Source organism: Salarias fasciatus, chromosome 4 (assembly GCF_902148845.1).
Source record: "Salarias fasciatus chromosome 4, fSalaFa1.1, whole genome shotgun sequence".
NCBI lineage: Eukaryota > Metazoa > Chordata > Actinopteri > Blenniiformes > Blenniidae > Salarias > Salarias fasciatus.
The window spans coordinates 20,290,063-20,308,146 of NC_043748.1; the positions used below are offsets into that span (position 1 = coordinate 20,290,063).

The window sequence follows — 18,084 nt, forward strand, 5'->3', positions numbered from 1 at the left end:
ATCGTCCTGTAGTCAGGCCAATACGGTAATATGTCTCTGTTTTTTTAGTCAAGTGAGTTTTTAAAACATACTTTGGCTCCCTCTAGTGGCGCGGATGCGTAACAGCAATCTAGTCCTCAATTATAACACGACCCAATTTTTGAGAATACAATTTCTGGAATAAAATATTGTCCTCCGGTCGGGCCAATACGGTAATATGTCTCTGTTTTTTCAGTCAAGTAGGTTTTTAAAACATAGCTTTGACATGTTTCTACGAAACATGTCAAAGCTATGTTTTAAAGCCCTACTTGACTGAAAAGATGAACGCAACAAACTACAATATCCTTTTAATCCATTGATCCAGAGGTGAGGAGACAGTAGAGAGATCTCCCAGCACAAACACACTCTTAGTCTTGGTAAAAAATAAAAGAAGAGTGTTTTTGCGTGAGAGAGAGAGAGAGAGAGAGAGAGAGAGAGAGACGGAAATGGCAACAGTAGAAATACAAGTAGCTGTAGTGAGGTGTTGTACTGTTCTGCTGAGGTTACAGTAGTAGTAGCGGTGACAGACATGGCTTTATAAGTCTGTATTGGTTTTACATACAGTAGGAAGTGCAGAAAAATTCAGGCGCTTGTTTTCTCACAACACCTCCTCCCTGTCGTCTTGCGTTAAGGGGATGTAAATTTGTCTTTTTTTTTCCTCTTTTTTTTGTTGTGTTCCTTCTTCTTAAATGTAATCAAAACACACCAAACAGATTTAAATTTTCAATCACTGTGCCATCTGATTTTTCTTTTTTTTTTTTCTTCTTCTTTTTTTTTTCTTTTTTTTTTACCCTCGGACATACAGTACACAAATTACTGAAAGAAGTACACAATCAACACAGTTACTTACATCAGGCAGAGGGTGAGAGAGGAGGGGGGAGGGGCTGAATGATTGGCAGCTCATTTCAGAGACGACATAGACAGTACAAACTAATGTCTATGAGAGACAGTGTTTCCCCACCTAGTGCAATGAGGCACATATAGTACACACACATCCTGACCCACACACACACACACACACACACACACTCACAGAAAATGGCTCCTTTGTAAAGACACAGAACAGAAAGACACGTCTGGCTCCGAGACGAAGTTTCAGGTCTGAGGACGCCGGAAGTTTTGGGGGGAAAGAAAGAAATAAAACGGACGAGGGGAGACGGTGAGCACAGAAACGTGTCACACACAAGGTCACAGTGACACACACGCACACACACACACACACACACACACACACACACACGGACGCGCACGAATACAAAACAAACACGCCCACAAACACAGAAACACACACTAGTAAAAGCGACACGGCCGTGTGTGTCCTTCTCAGAGTCTCTGGTTTGGGACATGGTGCGGAGTCCAGGGCGGCTGAAGCTTGGAGAAGACGACGCCCGAACTCAAAGAATGGTAGAAAAATAAAACACAGAGGTGATGTCCTTCCGAGAGGGACGCGTCCTCCGGCCGATCCGGTTCCCGGGTTCCCAGGTCTGGCCGAACGTCGGCGAAAGTCTGAGGTCCGGGGACGGTCAAATCGTTCTCGCTTCCACTCGTCCTCAGCGGACTGTTAAAAAAATGGCATGAGCGAACTCCTTCTCTTCTCGACGGTCGCATGTTTATCCTGCCACACAACGGACGGAGCAACACAAGAGGCTTAAAAACAAATACCGATGAGCACCATGAGGACCGAGACACAAAGTAGGAGGAAGAGGGACACACTCCCAGGCTGTGAGACATGCTAAGACCAGTAAGTCCGTCCTCGTTCTTCGCTCCTCTGACATCAATAGAGACCGCTGGATGCTCGGTAGTCTTTCCTCCGGGGAAAATAAGCGAGTTGACTCTGGAGACGGCCTCCAGAACGGCCTGAAGGATCCACCATGGACGTTCTGTCCTGCTAGCTTCTAGGTGAGACGTTCCCGTACAGTACGGCACAGACTGCTGGACACCCATGTGGCAAAGAAAAATATTGACATAGGGACTTTCTTCATCTAGAGTCTGTACAAGGGCACGAACCTTTGGTCCTGGTTGAGATGACCATTCCACGATGGCTTGCTTTTTTCTTTTTTTGTTTTTTTTCTTTTTTGTTTTGTTTTCAAGAGAAAAGTTTGTCACGTCACACTCCTTCTAGATGAGATACTACACTATTCCGAAGCACACATGAACTACGCACATACTACAAACTCAGTATTTGTGTATTTCTGTGTGTGTGTGTGTGTGTGTGTGTGTGTGTGTGTGTGTGTGTGTGTGTGTGTGTGTGTGTTAGTGTGAGATGTGTGTTCATTTTTCTTGCTTTGTCCCAAATGTACACCTGATGTCAGTCCCGTGGAACCGTTCGGCGTCTGTAAATGTGTAGTCTGATGCTCAAAGTGTAGCATGTGATGGATGTAGTTGTTTTTGTCTGTTAGTTTGTGTGTGTGGTTTTTTTTTTTTTTTTTGTAATCCTCGCTCCCGGCTCGGTGGATACGGCGCAGGAGTCGGACGGTTCGTTAGCAGGAGCAAAAACGGCACGAGCAGTTGGACACGAGCAGTGTCTCGGCGTCTCTCGCTCTTGGAATGGAGAAGAATTATTCACAGATGAGGAGGAAAGAAAGGAAAGTCTGGAGCTGCAGAGATGACGATGACCTGAGGAAAGAGGGGAATAAGGGAGAAGAGGCAGATTAAGCGAGTGAGAGACAGAGATACAGCCGGGCTGGTGAGTGGAGATATATAAATATATATATATATATATATATATGCAGTACAGTAGGTTTGTGGGGAGGGGGAGCTGCATTACATAACCCATAACATCTAGATTATACAGATGCTTCTGCCTTCCAGCTCCTCCATCTGACAGCTCCACAGCCTCCACTTTATCACACACTCACAGTTAAGTCATGCTTTTTAAGACTCGACTATTTTCCGGGGTAAATCTGACTGAAGGACGACTCCTGCGCGGCGCGCTCGTCTTAGCAGGACTTAAGCATAAAAAAAATAATCTATTTTCAGAGCAGAAATAAAGGAATCGCTGGGGAACGATGACACAAATTACTCTACGCTGATGACTGGAGAGTATTAGCACGCTGGAAGTCGGAGAGGCTCACCGTTTTAATCGGAATGGGGACTGTCCACCACGATGTGCGGCTTGGGGGAGGAGGCCGGAGCAGGCTTCGACACAAATGTACCAATTGCTTTTTCCTGCGAGGGAGAAGACATTTAGCTGGAATTAGTGCTGAATTTAGCTTCCAGTCAGTTGATGTAAATGACAGTTTTGACCAGTACCGCCATTTCTACCTCTATTCTCACACTTCTTTGCTCATTTGTCCGTACATTTAAAAAGAGGTGAACATTTTCAGCTTGAGAAAATTTCCCCCTTTCAAGTTTTCTGAAGAGACCTATATCCCTCCAATCATTATTATAATACCACAGCTACAATCAGTGAGATTAAACATGCACGGCATGTTTGCATTGAAGTCTTATATGCAGAACAGAGTTTTCAGATCTGGTTCAATCGTGCGAACTGACCCTATAACTGCCGTCGCACAAGCAGCTCAAGCTCGAGGTTCAAGGTTCCGCCATGATCATTTGCATGATTATATACGACAGAAATGTTTACTCAGAGACAGCTGTGTACCATCATATAATCCTTTGAAAATGCATTTCAGCAGCTCGCTGTGGGGTCGCCACGGCACGTCATGTGATCCACATGTCTGGTTTCACACCGGATGCCCTTCCTGGCCCAGCGAGAGCCGGCCGGGGTTTAACCAGACACCCACAGTGTCGACCTGACAGCCTGACGACTCGAACCAGACCAGCTCTGGGTGGAAGTCTGTTTGTCTAACCTCTACAGCGGCGGCCGTCCACCTTCTTAGCACGGCGTACTAGCTACACGCAGGGTCGGTTTCACGGGCTGTTCAGGTGACGAGTTGAAGGCTAAAGCAGCGTTTAATGCAAACAAGCATGAATATTGTTACTGAAGAAGTGTTTTATATATGAGTGGCTTTTTATTGTGACTAAACAATCTAATCCCAGGTTTTTCACGTCATAGGATATTACTGAAAGTAGGGACCCACAGGCACTGCAAAGCAGAATTGATTTGAAGGCTTTAAATTTAAAATATCCGGATGGTTTTTTTGTAGAAGTAAGCAAGAGTTGGAACTCTTACAGTGATGGTTTGGCATCACGGCGTCTTTCATCAGTTTAATTGAACTTGGCTGCCTGATACCACTTAAACACACTCAATGCAACAGCTGTGCCAAACTTTAGATTTGTACTTATGAGACGATTTCACTGACTTGCATTCAGACTCGTTCAGAATTCACAGTGTTCTTTCTCCTGCCCCTCGCCACTGGGCTCATGTGCGTCTGTGATTTCGCCAGCAGAGCTGACGGTGTTATTTTTGGTCTCTTTTCTTTCATTTTTCTGTTTCTGACCTAGGAAGTCATTATAGCTGTCAATTGGGCTTATTTTTTTTAGACCAGCTACTCGCATATTTGTGAATTGATTGGAATTTTAATCGTTCTGAATGCAAACTGGATGAAAACATAATTTCAGTCTTTTACAATATTTAACAGAAAATTGTGCAGCTCTAAAAATGTGATTTGTATGTATGTTGCCACACTTTCTATCTCAATGCTTGAATGCATGTTGCATATTTAGTCACACAAACAAGCCTCATCATCATCAAAAAGTCTCTCTCTCTCTCTCTCTCTCTCTCTCTCAAAACAGGAAAATGTATATCATGCCAATAGCTGTTGGGGTTCATAATTAAACCTTTTTAATTATAACTTCTGGTAATTACCATTTCACAATTAAAGCTCGCTATGCAAATCACATTAATAGCTTTTAACATAATGAGGCAATTTTATAGGTTATTTCCCAAATAACAGTATAGAAAGCAGACCGGATGGTGGCAGTACGTGATATTAAATACGATCAATTTCACTGAACAACTGTTTGTTAGGATTGTTTTTACTTCCCTCTGCGGTTAACCCTTCGATCGCTGTCGACACTGCTGTTCGTCGTTCGTTCCTGCTGCTGCCTCTACGATCACGACTCGTAATGATCGTCATATGAAGGAAATCATTCAGCTCCAACGGCAAATTGGAACATGCACTGTAGCCTAATGTGATCATAGCCAGGAAATGTTGGTACACACACTCACACACACACCCACAGAGTCATGCACTCACACAGGATCATATGCTCATTACCTCCACAAGCTGATGCCAGTGCTCTATTGGTTTGCGTGGATTGGCCAGCATGGCGGCCCAGTGCTCCCTCCCCGGACCGTCGGCCTCGCTGCCCACACGGCACATCCCTATAACCTCGTTATGACCGATGCTGATGTACAGCAGGAGACGGGAGACACAGAGAGGCAGATATTCAGAGAAAAGACGGGGTGAAGAAAGGGATATGAAAAAAAAGCTGAGTGGGAGAGAGGGACACAGGGGTTGTAAGAAACAGGCAGAGAGTCTCATTTATCAACCCTGAGAGCTGGGAAAGGAGTACAGCGGTTGAGGGAGGATATTGAATAGCGCCTCGCAAACACGCGCGGCCCCGGCGTGAAAGGCTGCGCGTCAGGAGGGGGGTCGGCACGAGCACAGGCGCACAAAAGCGCACACCTATAGAGATGCCAAATGGAGGGCAGGCCACATAACAGGGGAGGCGGCGCGTTTACACACAAACACATCGAGCAGCCAAGTGTTGCTGCGAGCGGCAGACAGACAAACACTGGCAGGGTTACGCCGCTTCGTTCGCCATTAGCATAAATCATGCTTATTCATGAGGTGCCCGACTATGTAAAACAGGGAGCATCCACCAGGAGGCTGACTCATAACGGGGGAGCAAGGAGGGGGGCGCCATCGTGTTCAACACAACGCCGTCAGAACCAAACAGCCCAAAAATGAGCCCGGGGAGAACACACACTCAATCAAACTCCCCATTCTGCTCACCAGTCATAGTCCATCACGGCGATGACGATGGACACACTCTCTATATTCTCATTAGGAATGTCAAACACCAGCGCCTCGTTGTACGTGGGGTTCAGCGTGTTCTTCTTGATGGAGGTCTTCCGCTTTTTTAGCCGCCGGCCGTCACATACCAGAGAGGCCTTTACGTAGGGGTCTGCAGCAGAGACAGAGAGGGGGGAGGAGGACGTGAAAAAAAAAAAAAAAAATTGAAGGAGGAGAAAGGTGGGGTGAGATGCAGCGGAGAAGAACAAGGAGGGAAAGTGTAGGGAAGACGGCGAAAGAGGGGGAGGAAGCAGAGAAAATGAGATAAGGCAGGGGGAGGACTGCGCGACGCTGTCAGGTATTATGTTCACAGGTATCCGCATCTGTAACACATAAAAGGCATGAAAATCAAGTCACCTTGGCAAAGCTGGATTAGGAACACAAAGGAAAAGAAAGGCAGCACAGGTTGAATCACTCCAGAGATCCATTCAACGTGTGCAGCTCTGTGACAGCCAGCAGGGAAGACCCACACACACACACACACACACACACACACACACACGCACACACACACACACAGATGATCTGCTTTCATGCCTCATGGGGACAATACATTGACTCACGCTAATTTCCTGTATCGTTATTACTACAACTGGACCCAGAGGCGGGAGTTTGATGCGCTGCGATTGCAGACTCCGCCTCCAGGGGCAGCGTCATGAAATCTGACCTTTATGGAACCTTTTCATTTTTTTCAATTTGCACCAGGAACATCACAAGGCGTTTCTCTGTTGAGTGTTATTCCCGTCCCTGCAGGAAAAACTGGTCCCATAATGGTACAAAAGCAACAACACACACACACACACACACACACACACACACACACACACACGCTTGTGTTTTCACGTCTTATGAGGACAATACATCGACTTCCATTCATTTCCTGGAGACTTATCTCGATTACTGGACCCAGAGGCACATTTCCACAAAGTGCAACAGCAAGCCCCGCCCCCAGGGACACGCCATTCAAATGTAACCCTTAGATTTTTATTTTGCACCAGAAACATCAGAAGGTTAATCTCCACTGAGTGTTATTCCCGAGTATTCACAAGACAAACTGATCCCTGAATGGTACCAAAACAGCAACATGCACACACATACGTTATGTGGAAAACACACTGACTGACATTCGTTTCCTGAAGTGTTGTTATTATTATATAGAGGTGTAAAAACAGCCCCCACTGGACCCCTGTGGTTTTTACTGTCTCCAAATTGGACATTTTCAGGACAAACCCGGAAAAGCAATCCAAGACCATGAATATCCGTGTTCTCGCCATTGTTAGTGTTTATTGCATATTCTGCAGGTGTGTGTGGTTTCGTTACAAAAAACAGCCGACAGCCCCCACTAGTGGCCCAACACGCTAACTACATTGTTTTCAAATCGTTTCCATTAAGACACGAAACTTAAATGACACAAAAATGCAAAAACACTGCGTTTCCACTGGTGGCGTTTGTGTAAACGGGGACTAAAATTCACAGGAGATTCCGGTTTCATCTGATTCGAGTCTCAGTTATCTGGAGCAGCAGAACAAATTCACTCACACACTGTTTTTCTGCCTTATGAGTACGTCACATTGACTTGTATTCATTTCATGCAGACTTCATGTGTAAAACATTGCAAACACACATACATGTACCGTGTAACAGTCTGATCTCCAGGGGGAACTGTCAAAAAATGTTTGATCTTTTTGGAAACCTTTTTCATTTTTTTTGCTTTTGCCACTGAGGTATAAAAACACCAGGAATCGCAGTGGAAATAAAAAACAGAGTGTGGTCATTATCACTTCAGAACTCGTTTAACGTACAAGGATTGTTCTCATCAGGTATTTAGGGCAAAGTAGAACAAAAGAACAAATCTCTGCGGAGCACATTATAAAACTGGTTAATTATATATGAGCATTAACATTTCTTCACGGCCTCGCTGATAATCTATCTGCTGCTTTGTCTGTAACTAAATAACAACACCTGCAGCTCATTTTCCCTGAAACACTCATTCACACATTCAAATGTTCGCCACAGTACACATCAGATGACATACTGATGAAGGATGAACTCAGATTCTCTCTTCTTTTTTAAGTATTTCTGTGACAGTTTCAACAAATATGTCAAATATCTACATAGTTAAGTAATTGTTCATGAAAATACTCCCCTTAAAGCTCGTGTCCGGAGTTTTGAAAGAGAGAGGTTTTTTTTTAATCCAACATCTCAGGTTCCGCCCTCCCTCTGCTTTCATGAGCGACCAAGCCACGCCCCTTTAATTGTGCACGCTATTATCCGTCGGGTGAAAATGAGAGCCTCCGATTCCTACAGTATCCTCCATGTTTAACGCTAGCTGTTTACGGTGGATGTTCAGCAGACAGTGGATATATCCGAGGTAAGCGCGGCGGCTGCTGCGGAGCTAACTCTCCTCTGCCTGGGCGAGCGGCTGTGCTCTCTGGCTGCTCCACACTTTGATTGACAACACGAGAATGCGGAAGCTCGAAATCTATTGGCTGACGCTGACCGGCGCTTTTTCGGATAACATGGGGGTCTATGAGACGAAGGCGGAGCTCATAAATAAATTTTTATATTGCTTTATGCTAATATTATATTGTAGTATCGAACCAGACTGACACATTTAAGCTCTGTTGAAAAATGATACATACGTTGGAAACGAACGGAAACTCCGGACACGAGCTTTAAAGGTGCATTCAGGAGTTTGCACATTTTATACGAAACAACGGCCCCTGCAGGCCTTGGGCGTAACTGCAGCTTAGTGAAACACTCGTGCCTGTGGCTTGCGTCCATGTACGTGCACGGAAGAGGAGAACTCCTTCCTCTCTCTTTAAGTAGCGCTCGAGTAAAATTTAAGTTTCTTTTGCCTGGTGAGGTCTGTGCTGGAGCTGTGGCAGTGCTGGAAGCCGGCCTTTTCTTACTTTCTGAAAGCTCCATCCTCAATACTGCTCAGTTGTTGCTCGCTAAGCATCTGGCGAAGTAATGGCGGACAAAACGAAAGCTAAGGAAATCAGGCCAGCGGGAGCGCGCATTACGTCACATCCTCTCAAATTCTCCCCAAAAACATTCTGGTGCCGGACCGGCACTACAACTTTCAAGTGACTGTTAGCTGTTAGCGGTACTTACAATGAATATTTCAGGGCATATTGTGCACATCACTGAATATTTGTAACATGTTTATGGTGGAAAATAAGTATTTTTAAAGTTGAAAAACTCCTTAATGCACCTTTAATAATCTCCTGTGTCAGTTAATCTATCATGTGAAAAGTTACATACCGGGATGTTTACAGCTGCAGAACAGAAAACCAGAATCTGTTCATCATAATTTCATCCGTTTGCAGACGTGTAACAGGTAAATGAAAGATTACTTGTCAGTATTTTGTGATATTTCCCAATTTCCCCATTCTGCTCGTTTCTTTTCTCGAGTCCTGTGGTTAAATTTAGTTTATACTGCTACAATGCTCTCTTTTGGTTAACATGCTGTATTCTATTACCGAGGTTTAGGAAATTATTTTAACCATCTGGGTTCTCCCTCATGAAGCAGCGGTGATTATTAGAATCTCAGTAAGTTTTTAGGAGAGCGGAGCCCGACAGTTTAGTCCAAATGCAACAAAGCATATCGAATAGCGGCAATAATGTCCGGCCGGCCGAGGCTGCAGCAGAAAGAGGGAAGCAGATTTTTTTTCTTATTTCTTTGTTAAATTATTTAAAATATGCTATTTTATTTAACAGGCACCTGCATGTGTGAGTGTGTGTGTGTGAGTGTGTGTGTGTGTGTGTTTACCTGAGAAACCAGTCAGGTCCATGGCTTTGAGGTTGGTGGCCTTGATGATTGTCGCGGTGAGCCTGCCGGCGGTGGGCAGGTAACACAGCGAGAAATTAAGCTCCCCGAGATCGGCCTTCTCCTGTAGGTCACCACACACACACACACACACACACACACACACACACACACACACACATACACACACACACACACAGACAGGGATCAGAGATGAAGCAGGGATTCTGCGATCCCACACACACACATGCCAGCAGCAACAGAGACGCCTGAGCGACAGCCGTCCGTCGGCGTGCGACGATCGTCTCCTGCTGGAAGGAGCGGCCGGCGTGATTGACGGGAGGGCGGCGGGGAGGCGGCGGGGGGGGCGATGGCGGGCATCCTAATGCGGACAGGCAGAGTGTTTAGGCGGAGGGGAAGTGCCGTCGCTGTAAATGAATCATGTGCCAATCTGTCGAAGTCCTCGAGTGGAGGAAGGTGTTAAGCGGAGGCGGCGACTCTCCGGGCTGCGCTGATCTCCTCGCCGCCCGCGGCCCCGGCGCCGCCGCCATAATGATACCGGCGGTATTCAGGTCACAGCGCGGCCCCGCGACTCCTCGGCCTCGCCGATCAATACTTCCCAAAGTGAAACGCTGAAACACACTGGCACGCCGACGCCTCAAACTTATTTCTCAAATTAAACGCTCATGCCAAAAAAATTTTAAGACTTCCCTCTTTCTAATTTGCTAATAGCCTTCTATGAATATTTCATATAAATCTATTTGGACACGGGCTGATATAAAGTTTAGATGTGCCTGGTAGTGCCTTTCCAGTAATCTGTCTGGACTCTCCGGAGCTGGACTTTCACATTTCCAGACTCTAAATTAATCTGTCCTGCAGGCGTTCTGCGGGCTGTGCACGGTTCCCGTGCATCCTCCCTTCGCTGCACGAGCACATGCGTGTGCACGGAGACGCACATCCTCCCAAAGCCGCCTATCAGTGAACTACTATGATAATCTCATGGCGTGATTTCCATACAACCTTGGTTGATTATCCTCTGATTTTTTTTCATGTACAGATCCATACTGTTCCAAGCAATCAGAGCAACCTGAGAGTCTCATTTGAATTTCCCGATCTAAAAAGTGTCTCTGCTGCTCTTGAAAGATTAATACGGCTCTTTAAATATTGAACTTTTGGCTTTTTTTCTTTAACTGTTGTGAAACCTGCGAAGCTGAAGTTGCACTGTTCCGTCCCGTGAATTCAAGTAGATGGTTCTGAAGGGAGAAAACATCTCAGACGGCTGTGAATTCAGCGGGCGAGCAGGAAGACGAGTCTGCTTGTTTTTAGTCTGTCTCTCTCCGACAGCGTTGCATGTGAAAACGCACAGTTTTTGAAAATAATGTCCAGGTGCTTCACAATGGCGGAAAAGTGGAAAATAATGTAGTTAGCATGCCAGGCCACCAGCGGGCGCCGCTGCTTGTTTATGTGAACTATAAACTGTAAAGATCAACAGCGGCGGACACGCAGACGTTTGTTATTACGACGACTGTCGACTCCGAAGCTGCCAGGTCTAATGTCTCCTTCACATCGGAGGGGGCGGGGCTTCTTACCGCCGTGCCCTCCACGATGTCCCTCCACACCGGCTTGTCCCCGCTGCCCTCGCTGAAGTCCAGCAGGTTGTCCACCACCACCTGGCCGATCAGGTCGTGTCTGGAGAAGCGGTCGAAGTCGTACACGGAGAAATGCAGCTTCCTGGAATGTAGCTCGTTGAGCGGCACGCCGAACTGGAAGGTCTCGTTGAAAACCGGGTTCAGGGTCTTTCTGTGGACCTGGGGGGCGGGGAGAGAGAGGTCCGATCAGACAGGGGGGAGAGAGAGGCTTCGATCAGACGGGGGGGAAACATCCAGAGGGGAACATTCATCTTTTATCTGGGGCAGAAACATTGAGGGGGGTGGGGGGCAATAACAGCTTTATTTAACAGACCACAGAAGAAGGAGGAGAACAGCAAGGGAGAGGAGAGGCAGGAAAGCAGGAAGAAGAAGAAAGAGTAGAGACTAAAAAGAAGAGTAGAGAAAGGGAGGACGAGAAAGGAGACTTGGTTGTGTTTTTCTCTGTGAAAGAGCCTCAAAATGACGCGCTGTACTGTTTGCTTTATAAATAAAGCTGGGGTTGAATTGAAAAGAAGAGCAGCAGAAGAAGAAGAAGAGAAGAATGGAGGAGAACAAGGGAAGAAAAAGGAGGATAAAATAAAGAAGGGAAAACTACACCAGAGAGAAATGAGGAAAATGGAAAAGAAAATGAGGAGAACAAAAAGAAGAGGAAATTCTGGGTGAGGAGAGTAAATGAGGGGATACTGGAAAGAGGAGAAAATAGAAAAGGGAAAAGTGAGATGAAAAGAGAAAGGTGAAGGAGGAGAAAAAAGCAGAAGGACAAAAAGGAGAAGTAAAAACCAAAATGAGAAAATTGAGGAGAATAAACAAAGAAAGGAGAAGAAAAGTTGAGAAAACTAAAAGGAACGTGAATGAGAAAAGACGGAGGGTCAAGGGAGAGGCGGAATGAGAAGAAGAGAAAAATGAAATGAGAAAGGGGACAGGAGGAGAGGAAGAAGGAAATAAAGACAAGGAAAAGAGAAAAGAAAGGAGCAAGAGAAGAAAGAAAATGGGGAAAACTTAAAGCCAAAAGGAGAAAATTGAGGAGAATGAACAAATGAAGGAGGATGTGAAACTGAGAAAAACTAAATATCAAAACAAATAAAACATAAACCTTCAACGATGAAAAAAAAAAAAAAAAACCAGTCCCAGAGTAGAATCTGAAAGTAAAGGCGCTTAAAGGAATTAAACAAAACAAAACATCTCCTGATCCTTCGCGTCACGTCCTCAGTGTTTTCTGGCATAAAGGTCATGACCTCCAGCAGTTCGTGTGGTGTTCTGCATGTCGTCCAGTGACCCTGAGCGGTGAGGTGAGGCCGTTACAGCGTCAGTCTCTGGCTCATTAACCATCTCTTCATTCCCCAGCGCCTCTCCTCCTTCACCGTATCATCCACGCTATGTACAGCCGGGGAATCGCACCCTGACCTGTACGCCGTAACGGACAGCGCCGCTCTTTCAACACAGTTTAGCTGCTTTCTGTGAATATTTCAGTCCAGACACACATCAGCTTTTTTTCCCTCAGCAGGATAAACCTGGCTTACAGCTGTTTTGAAGACGCACTCAGAATCCTCAAATAAAGGAACATATTCAAATATACTGCAGAAAAAGCACAATTAAAACAGCTTTTTGAATGTGTTTCCTTCAAGCAGGCAAAAAAAGAACATATTTCAGTCTCTGTTATCCTTTCTGTTCATAAGTATCAATATGGGCCATAACTGCAGTACTAATACAGGGGAATATTGGTGTCAGTGAAAATTTACATATCGGTGTATTCCTTCTATGAATCGCTGAGTCGATTAAAACTGAATTTATTTGGAATTCAACAGAGAAAAGTATGAAACTATATCTACTACCAAAAAAAAAAAAATTTTTTTTCTTTTATGCTATATGTGTATTTTCAGTGTATGTATAGAAGTGTGCATGTCTGGATGGGTGTGTGTGCAGGAAAAGTTTTCATCCTCCACAATTTTAAAAAACTCAGAAACCTGTTGAGTCATAAATAGAAAACAAAATAAAGCATCATTAGATGCCCTGAAGTTCCGGGTGAACTGGATGTATGGTATTAAAAACACGTGCGGAGCGGAGCAGGACGCGGAATGATGGGATTACACACCGGTTTGATGAATACGGCGAGGCGTCCCGGCCGAAACGCCTCCGCGCAACACAATTAACCTCCAGCACACCGGCCGACCTTGTTCCCTCGTCTGGGGGAGAAAAGTGAATTTCACCTCTTCTTTTGGGATAAAAGATTAAATCAGTGCTGCTGGAACAACATAAAGACCTTAAACTAAACTAATAAAAAACTTATTTTCTCCTCACATTTCCAGAAGTTCGACGTTATTATTTTATTCAGTTTATTCTTCATTTATTACTTATTTTATTCTTAAATTATCTACTGTTGTTATTCTTTATATTTGTCTCTATATTTGTCAGTTTGGTCTTTGAAAGCACCTTACATGTTATATCTCTACGCACACACACATACACACACACACACCGTACTACAGCTGAGCGTCAAAAAGGCTTTTAGCGGTGAAACACAGTCCATTCCCCATTATTTGCCATAATGAACCTGGCCAAAGGTGTAAGGCACAAACAGAAAAAGTAAGGAGTGTAAATGTGAAAAAAATGAAAGTGAAATTTAAATCGCTTCTTTTTCCGGCACAACGTTTCGTCCCGCTGGGCCTTTTTCAGGCGCTGAAAACACGCAAAATAAAGTGCATTTCACTTCAACACACAATCTGGCTTCATAAAGGTAAGGATGAGGCACAATTCGGCGTGACTGAATTTATCCTGCCTTCTCTGTCTGAGGGTCGGAGATATGATGAAGGTTGAGGAAGTAACAAACTTCCATTCTTCATCTGCTCTGTTCTTGGTGGTGGTGGTGTGTGTGTGTGTGTGTGTGTGTGTGTGTGTGTGTGTGTGTGTGGAGGGGGGGCAATCTTGGTAAAGGACTTGGTATTTTAAGTTATTATAAATCATATTTGATGAGTTGTAAAATTATTATTGTAAAATTATGCTTCTTGCAAAATTCTTGCAAAAAAAAAAAAAACCCCAAGTCGCCGTCCCCGGCTGGGGGCAGGATGATCATTACAGAGTATTTTGAATTCATTATTGTTTTTTGCGTATAATATGATTGATCGCGATTAATCGAAGAAAAATTCTGCGATTAATCGCGATTAAGAAATGTAATGTTTGCCCAGCACTACATTTTAACACATTTCAGATGTGATTTCTTTGTTTTCTTCCATCTCCAACGCCTGATTTCCTGTTCGCCACTGACTCCTGCGATGCAATGAGGCGGGCGATGATTAAAAAGTGGCACAGGCCGTGTTTTCGGACCCGTCGCTCCGGCTCGTTTTCGCTCCACGACCACTTGTTGTTTTTTTTGGATGAAACCTGCAGCTGTGGGACGGAGCTGATGTCTGTTTCCGGCTCTGAAAGCAGCTGGGTGGATGAAAAGCGCCGCGAGTCGAGCAGAGATTCAATGGTAACGAGCGCGCGATTGAAATTAAACAATCACCTCCACTCCAGACAAAAGAGGAGCTGTATTATGCAAATGTGGGGAAGCGTTCATGCTTTTTCGGGGGCTGATGGGGCTTTTGTGATCTGCGGGAGACAGACGCACAAAGGCAGCGGTTCCGAGCGGGGACGGCTTCATCGCCGCTCTCAGCTCCTGTTTTTCCCGCTGCGCTCGGTGCTGACCCTTTCAGAGATTTCTCCGCGTTGCGACCGGAGGCCGTTCGGTGATATTTCTGGATATCACACGGCGGGCCGGGGCCGCGCAGCTCATGAGTTTTTTAAGCTTCTCCTCGGAGAATAAATTAGACGAGACGAGGGGCTTTCTGAGGGCCGAAGGCGCCGTTTCCCGGCACGGAACATCGCGGGACGTACTCAAATATTGACTTTACTGTCCTCAAACAGCAGGATGACACACGGGAGCCGGGCAGCGGCGAGCCGCCGCTGTCTGAAGCACATTACGCTGAATAAATGATGCCTCCAGATTAGATTAGGTTCCTGATACTGTAACGAGGAGCTCCGACCCCAACACGGCTGGAAATAAGTCCAATAACACACCATGCATTCAGTGCAGTCATTCTGGCTTCATCACATCTAAAATGGTCACATTACTTTGCTTTTGATCAGGTTTAGTACTTTGGCATCTCAAAAAACATGATTAATGAAGAAATTGTAATCTTTGAATGCAAAATTTACAATTTCCTGATAAGGACAGAAAGAAAAAGTGACCCAGAGCAGCAGTAGCTCCTAAAAACCATTTAAAAACCACTTCCTGAGCAAAACTTCAGTCACAGCTCTCAATTTCAGGACAGATTTGTCATGTGAGCCTTTGGGAAAATCAGCTGCTGAGCCCCGGTTTACTGTTTTTCAGCATGTAGTGAGTCGATCAAACCACTGGGAGGACCGGACCTGCAGTCTGATCCAGTTCATCTCCAGCTGAGATCACCTCAAGGATCGTATGAAATGATTAAATGAGTCCTTCATTCAACTGGATTCGAACTCTTTAGGCCTTTTTGACCCATTAATGCAAAAGCAGCAGAGCTCCTCAAACTGGACCCATCAAACCACACCTGGAACTCCTCAGAACAACCTTCACACACACCTTCAAACCAGACCCGAGCTCTTTAAGAGAGACTAAATTATTCAAACGAAGCCTGAACTCCTCTGAGAGAAGCCACGATTCTTCAAACAAACTAGAGCTGTCTCAGACATCTGGATTCTTTAAGAAGCAACTGGAGGTTCTCCTTTCTGCTCACTATTGATTTTTTTGGTTTTTTTTGCTCTTTTGCAGGAGTCCTCTTCACTTCGCTCGTTTGGTTTTTCTCTTCACTGTAAGCTGCTTAACTTTGTTGGTTTCTCGTTTGTTTTGGTTCGTTTTGGCAGCAGTTTGTTCAGAAGTGAGGAAAACAAATAACTTGGTAAAACCAGCGTTCCTCACCGAGGTCAAAACAGCCGAGCTCAAAACACAGACATGGGCTGGAAACTAAACTCTGGCCTCCAGATCATTTTATCATCGCGTCTTCATGATTTCAGTTCTTGTTTTGTTCCATGTCGAGTTTCTTGTTCACTAAACCAGTCAGAAGATGACAGAGCGGATCGGCCTGGCCTGATTCACACACACCTGATTTATCTTTTTCCTGCTTACATCGTCCTGAAGTACGTCCGTCTGCGAAGGAAACACACCTCGTGCGGCGCTGAATCTGTTTACCGAGCGTATCTCCTGTCCAGAAGCCCACTGAGGCCTGCGATATCTCCCGCTCTGTTTTCCCATCGGATCACTGTCGTCTCTGGATTTTGTAATCGCGCTTATGTAATCACACCTGATCAGCATTTGGCTGCTCCGTCGACGCTTCCTCACACATTGAAAGAGAGAGCACGTGAGCAGAATGTTGAGAAGGTTTCTGATTGGTTGAACTGGGGAGGCGGGAGGCGGGGAGGTGGGGAGGTGGGGAGGCGGGAGGCGGGGAGGCGGGGAGGCGGGAGGCGGGAGGTGGGGAGGCGTACCTTCGTCTGGAACTTCTTCTTCCTGTCTGGCAGTAGGTAGATCTTCACGTACGGGTCGGAGAAGCCGTTGGCGTCCTTCGCCGGCAGGTCCAGGGCTTTCAGGATCTTCACCACCAGCTGCTCCGTGCTGAGACGTGCACAAAACGCACACACGCATGCACACACACACACACACACACACACACACACACACACACACAGCAAACGGCGTTAGACTTCCACCTTCTGATATAGAGCCAGGGGTCGCCGGGATTTACACAAATACTCCGTAAGACCCAGACAGGAGGAGCCCACACACACACACACACACACACACACACACACACACACACACACACACACACACACACACACACACACACAGACTTCCAGCACCTGTGCAGAAGTGTGGAGTGGGAGGTTTTGTATCTCGGGTGCCAGAATAGCTTGTGTGGGACGTGCATATGTGCATGCATGCATTTTTGTGTGTGTGTGTGTGTGTGTGTGTGTGTGTGTGTGTGTGTGTGCTTTTCCTGCAGCTGTATCACGTCTGCATGATCAGTGAAGCCAAATGTAAGCACAGATGCGGAGGCAGTGAGACGGGATCGGGGCTCATTAATCATTTTTAACTGAACTGGTAGCGACTGGACTCGCTGTGGCTGAACAGTCATGAGGAAACTCAGGTATTTTATACTCATATCGATTCATTTTTTCCTGTAGAAATGCTTGAAGATGCCAATAAATGAGCAGGACTGTAGCTTTTCCACCTCAAAAAGAAGCAGTCTGACAGCGTCTTCTGTGGAAAACCGAAGAAAAAACAGTCTTTTATTGACTTTGAATGAATAAACTGATCTTTAATCATCATCTACAAAGTTTCCTAGGAAACAGATATAAAATGAAGACACACACACTCTGAATCATGTGAGCATATTCCTGCAGCATCATGAAGGTTTAAGAGTGTGTGATTGACTGCATATGTAATGTCCTTCTAGTCAATAGAGTATGGATTATCTGAAGCTGCGGCGCGCCACCCGGGGTTTGCAGCGTCACCAGGGAATCGAAAGTCATCAGCTTATTTAGGAGGAAATGATTAGTATCTTCTTGAGGTATTTTTATTTCCCCAAAAATACAATATTTTTTCTCTTGAGAACTAAAAATAATTTCTAAAGCAACGATCTTC

General features: G+C 45.4%; 1 protein-coding gene across 1 annotated transcript in view; it reads right to left on the reverse strand.

Annotated features, from left to right (window-relative positions):
• Positions 1-665: 665 nt before the first annotated feature.
• The window catches only part of syt3 (synaptotagmin III), a 36,175-nt gene continuing 18,756 nt past the window's right edge, over positions 666-18,084 (reverse strand). Inside the window, exons 5-11 of the mRNA XM_030088749.1 lie at positions 16,926-17,052; positions 11,364-11,582; positions 9,778-9,898; positions 5,943-6,114; positions 5,202-5,331; positions 3,093-3,186; positions 666-2,634 (exon numbers count right to left, since the gene is read on the reverse strand). Of these exons, the coding sequence (XP_029944609.1) occupies positions 3,097-3,186; positions 5,202-5,331; positions 5,943-6,114; positions 9,778-9,898; positions 11,364-11,582; positions 16,926-17,052 (859 nt within the window). The 3' untranslated portion in view covers positions 666-2,634; positions 3,093-3,096. The remainder of the gene's footprint in view (positions 2,635-3,092; positions 3,187-5,201; positions 5,332-5,942; positions 6,115-9,777; positions 9,899-11,363; positions 11,583-16,925; positions 17,053-18,084) is intronic.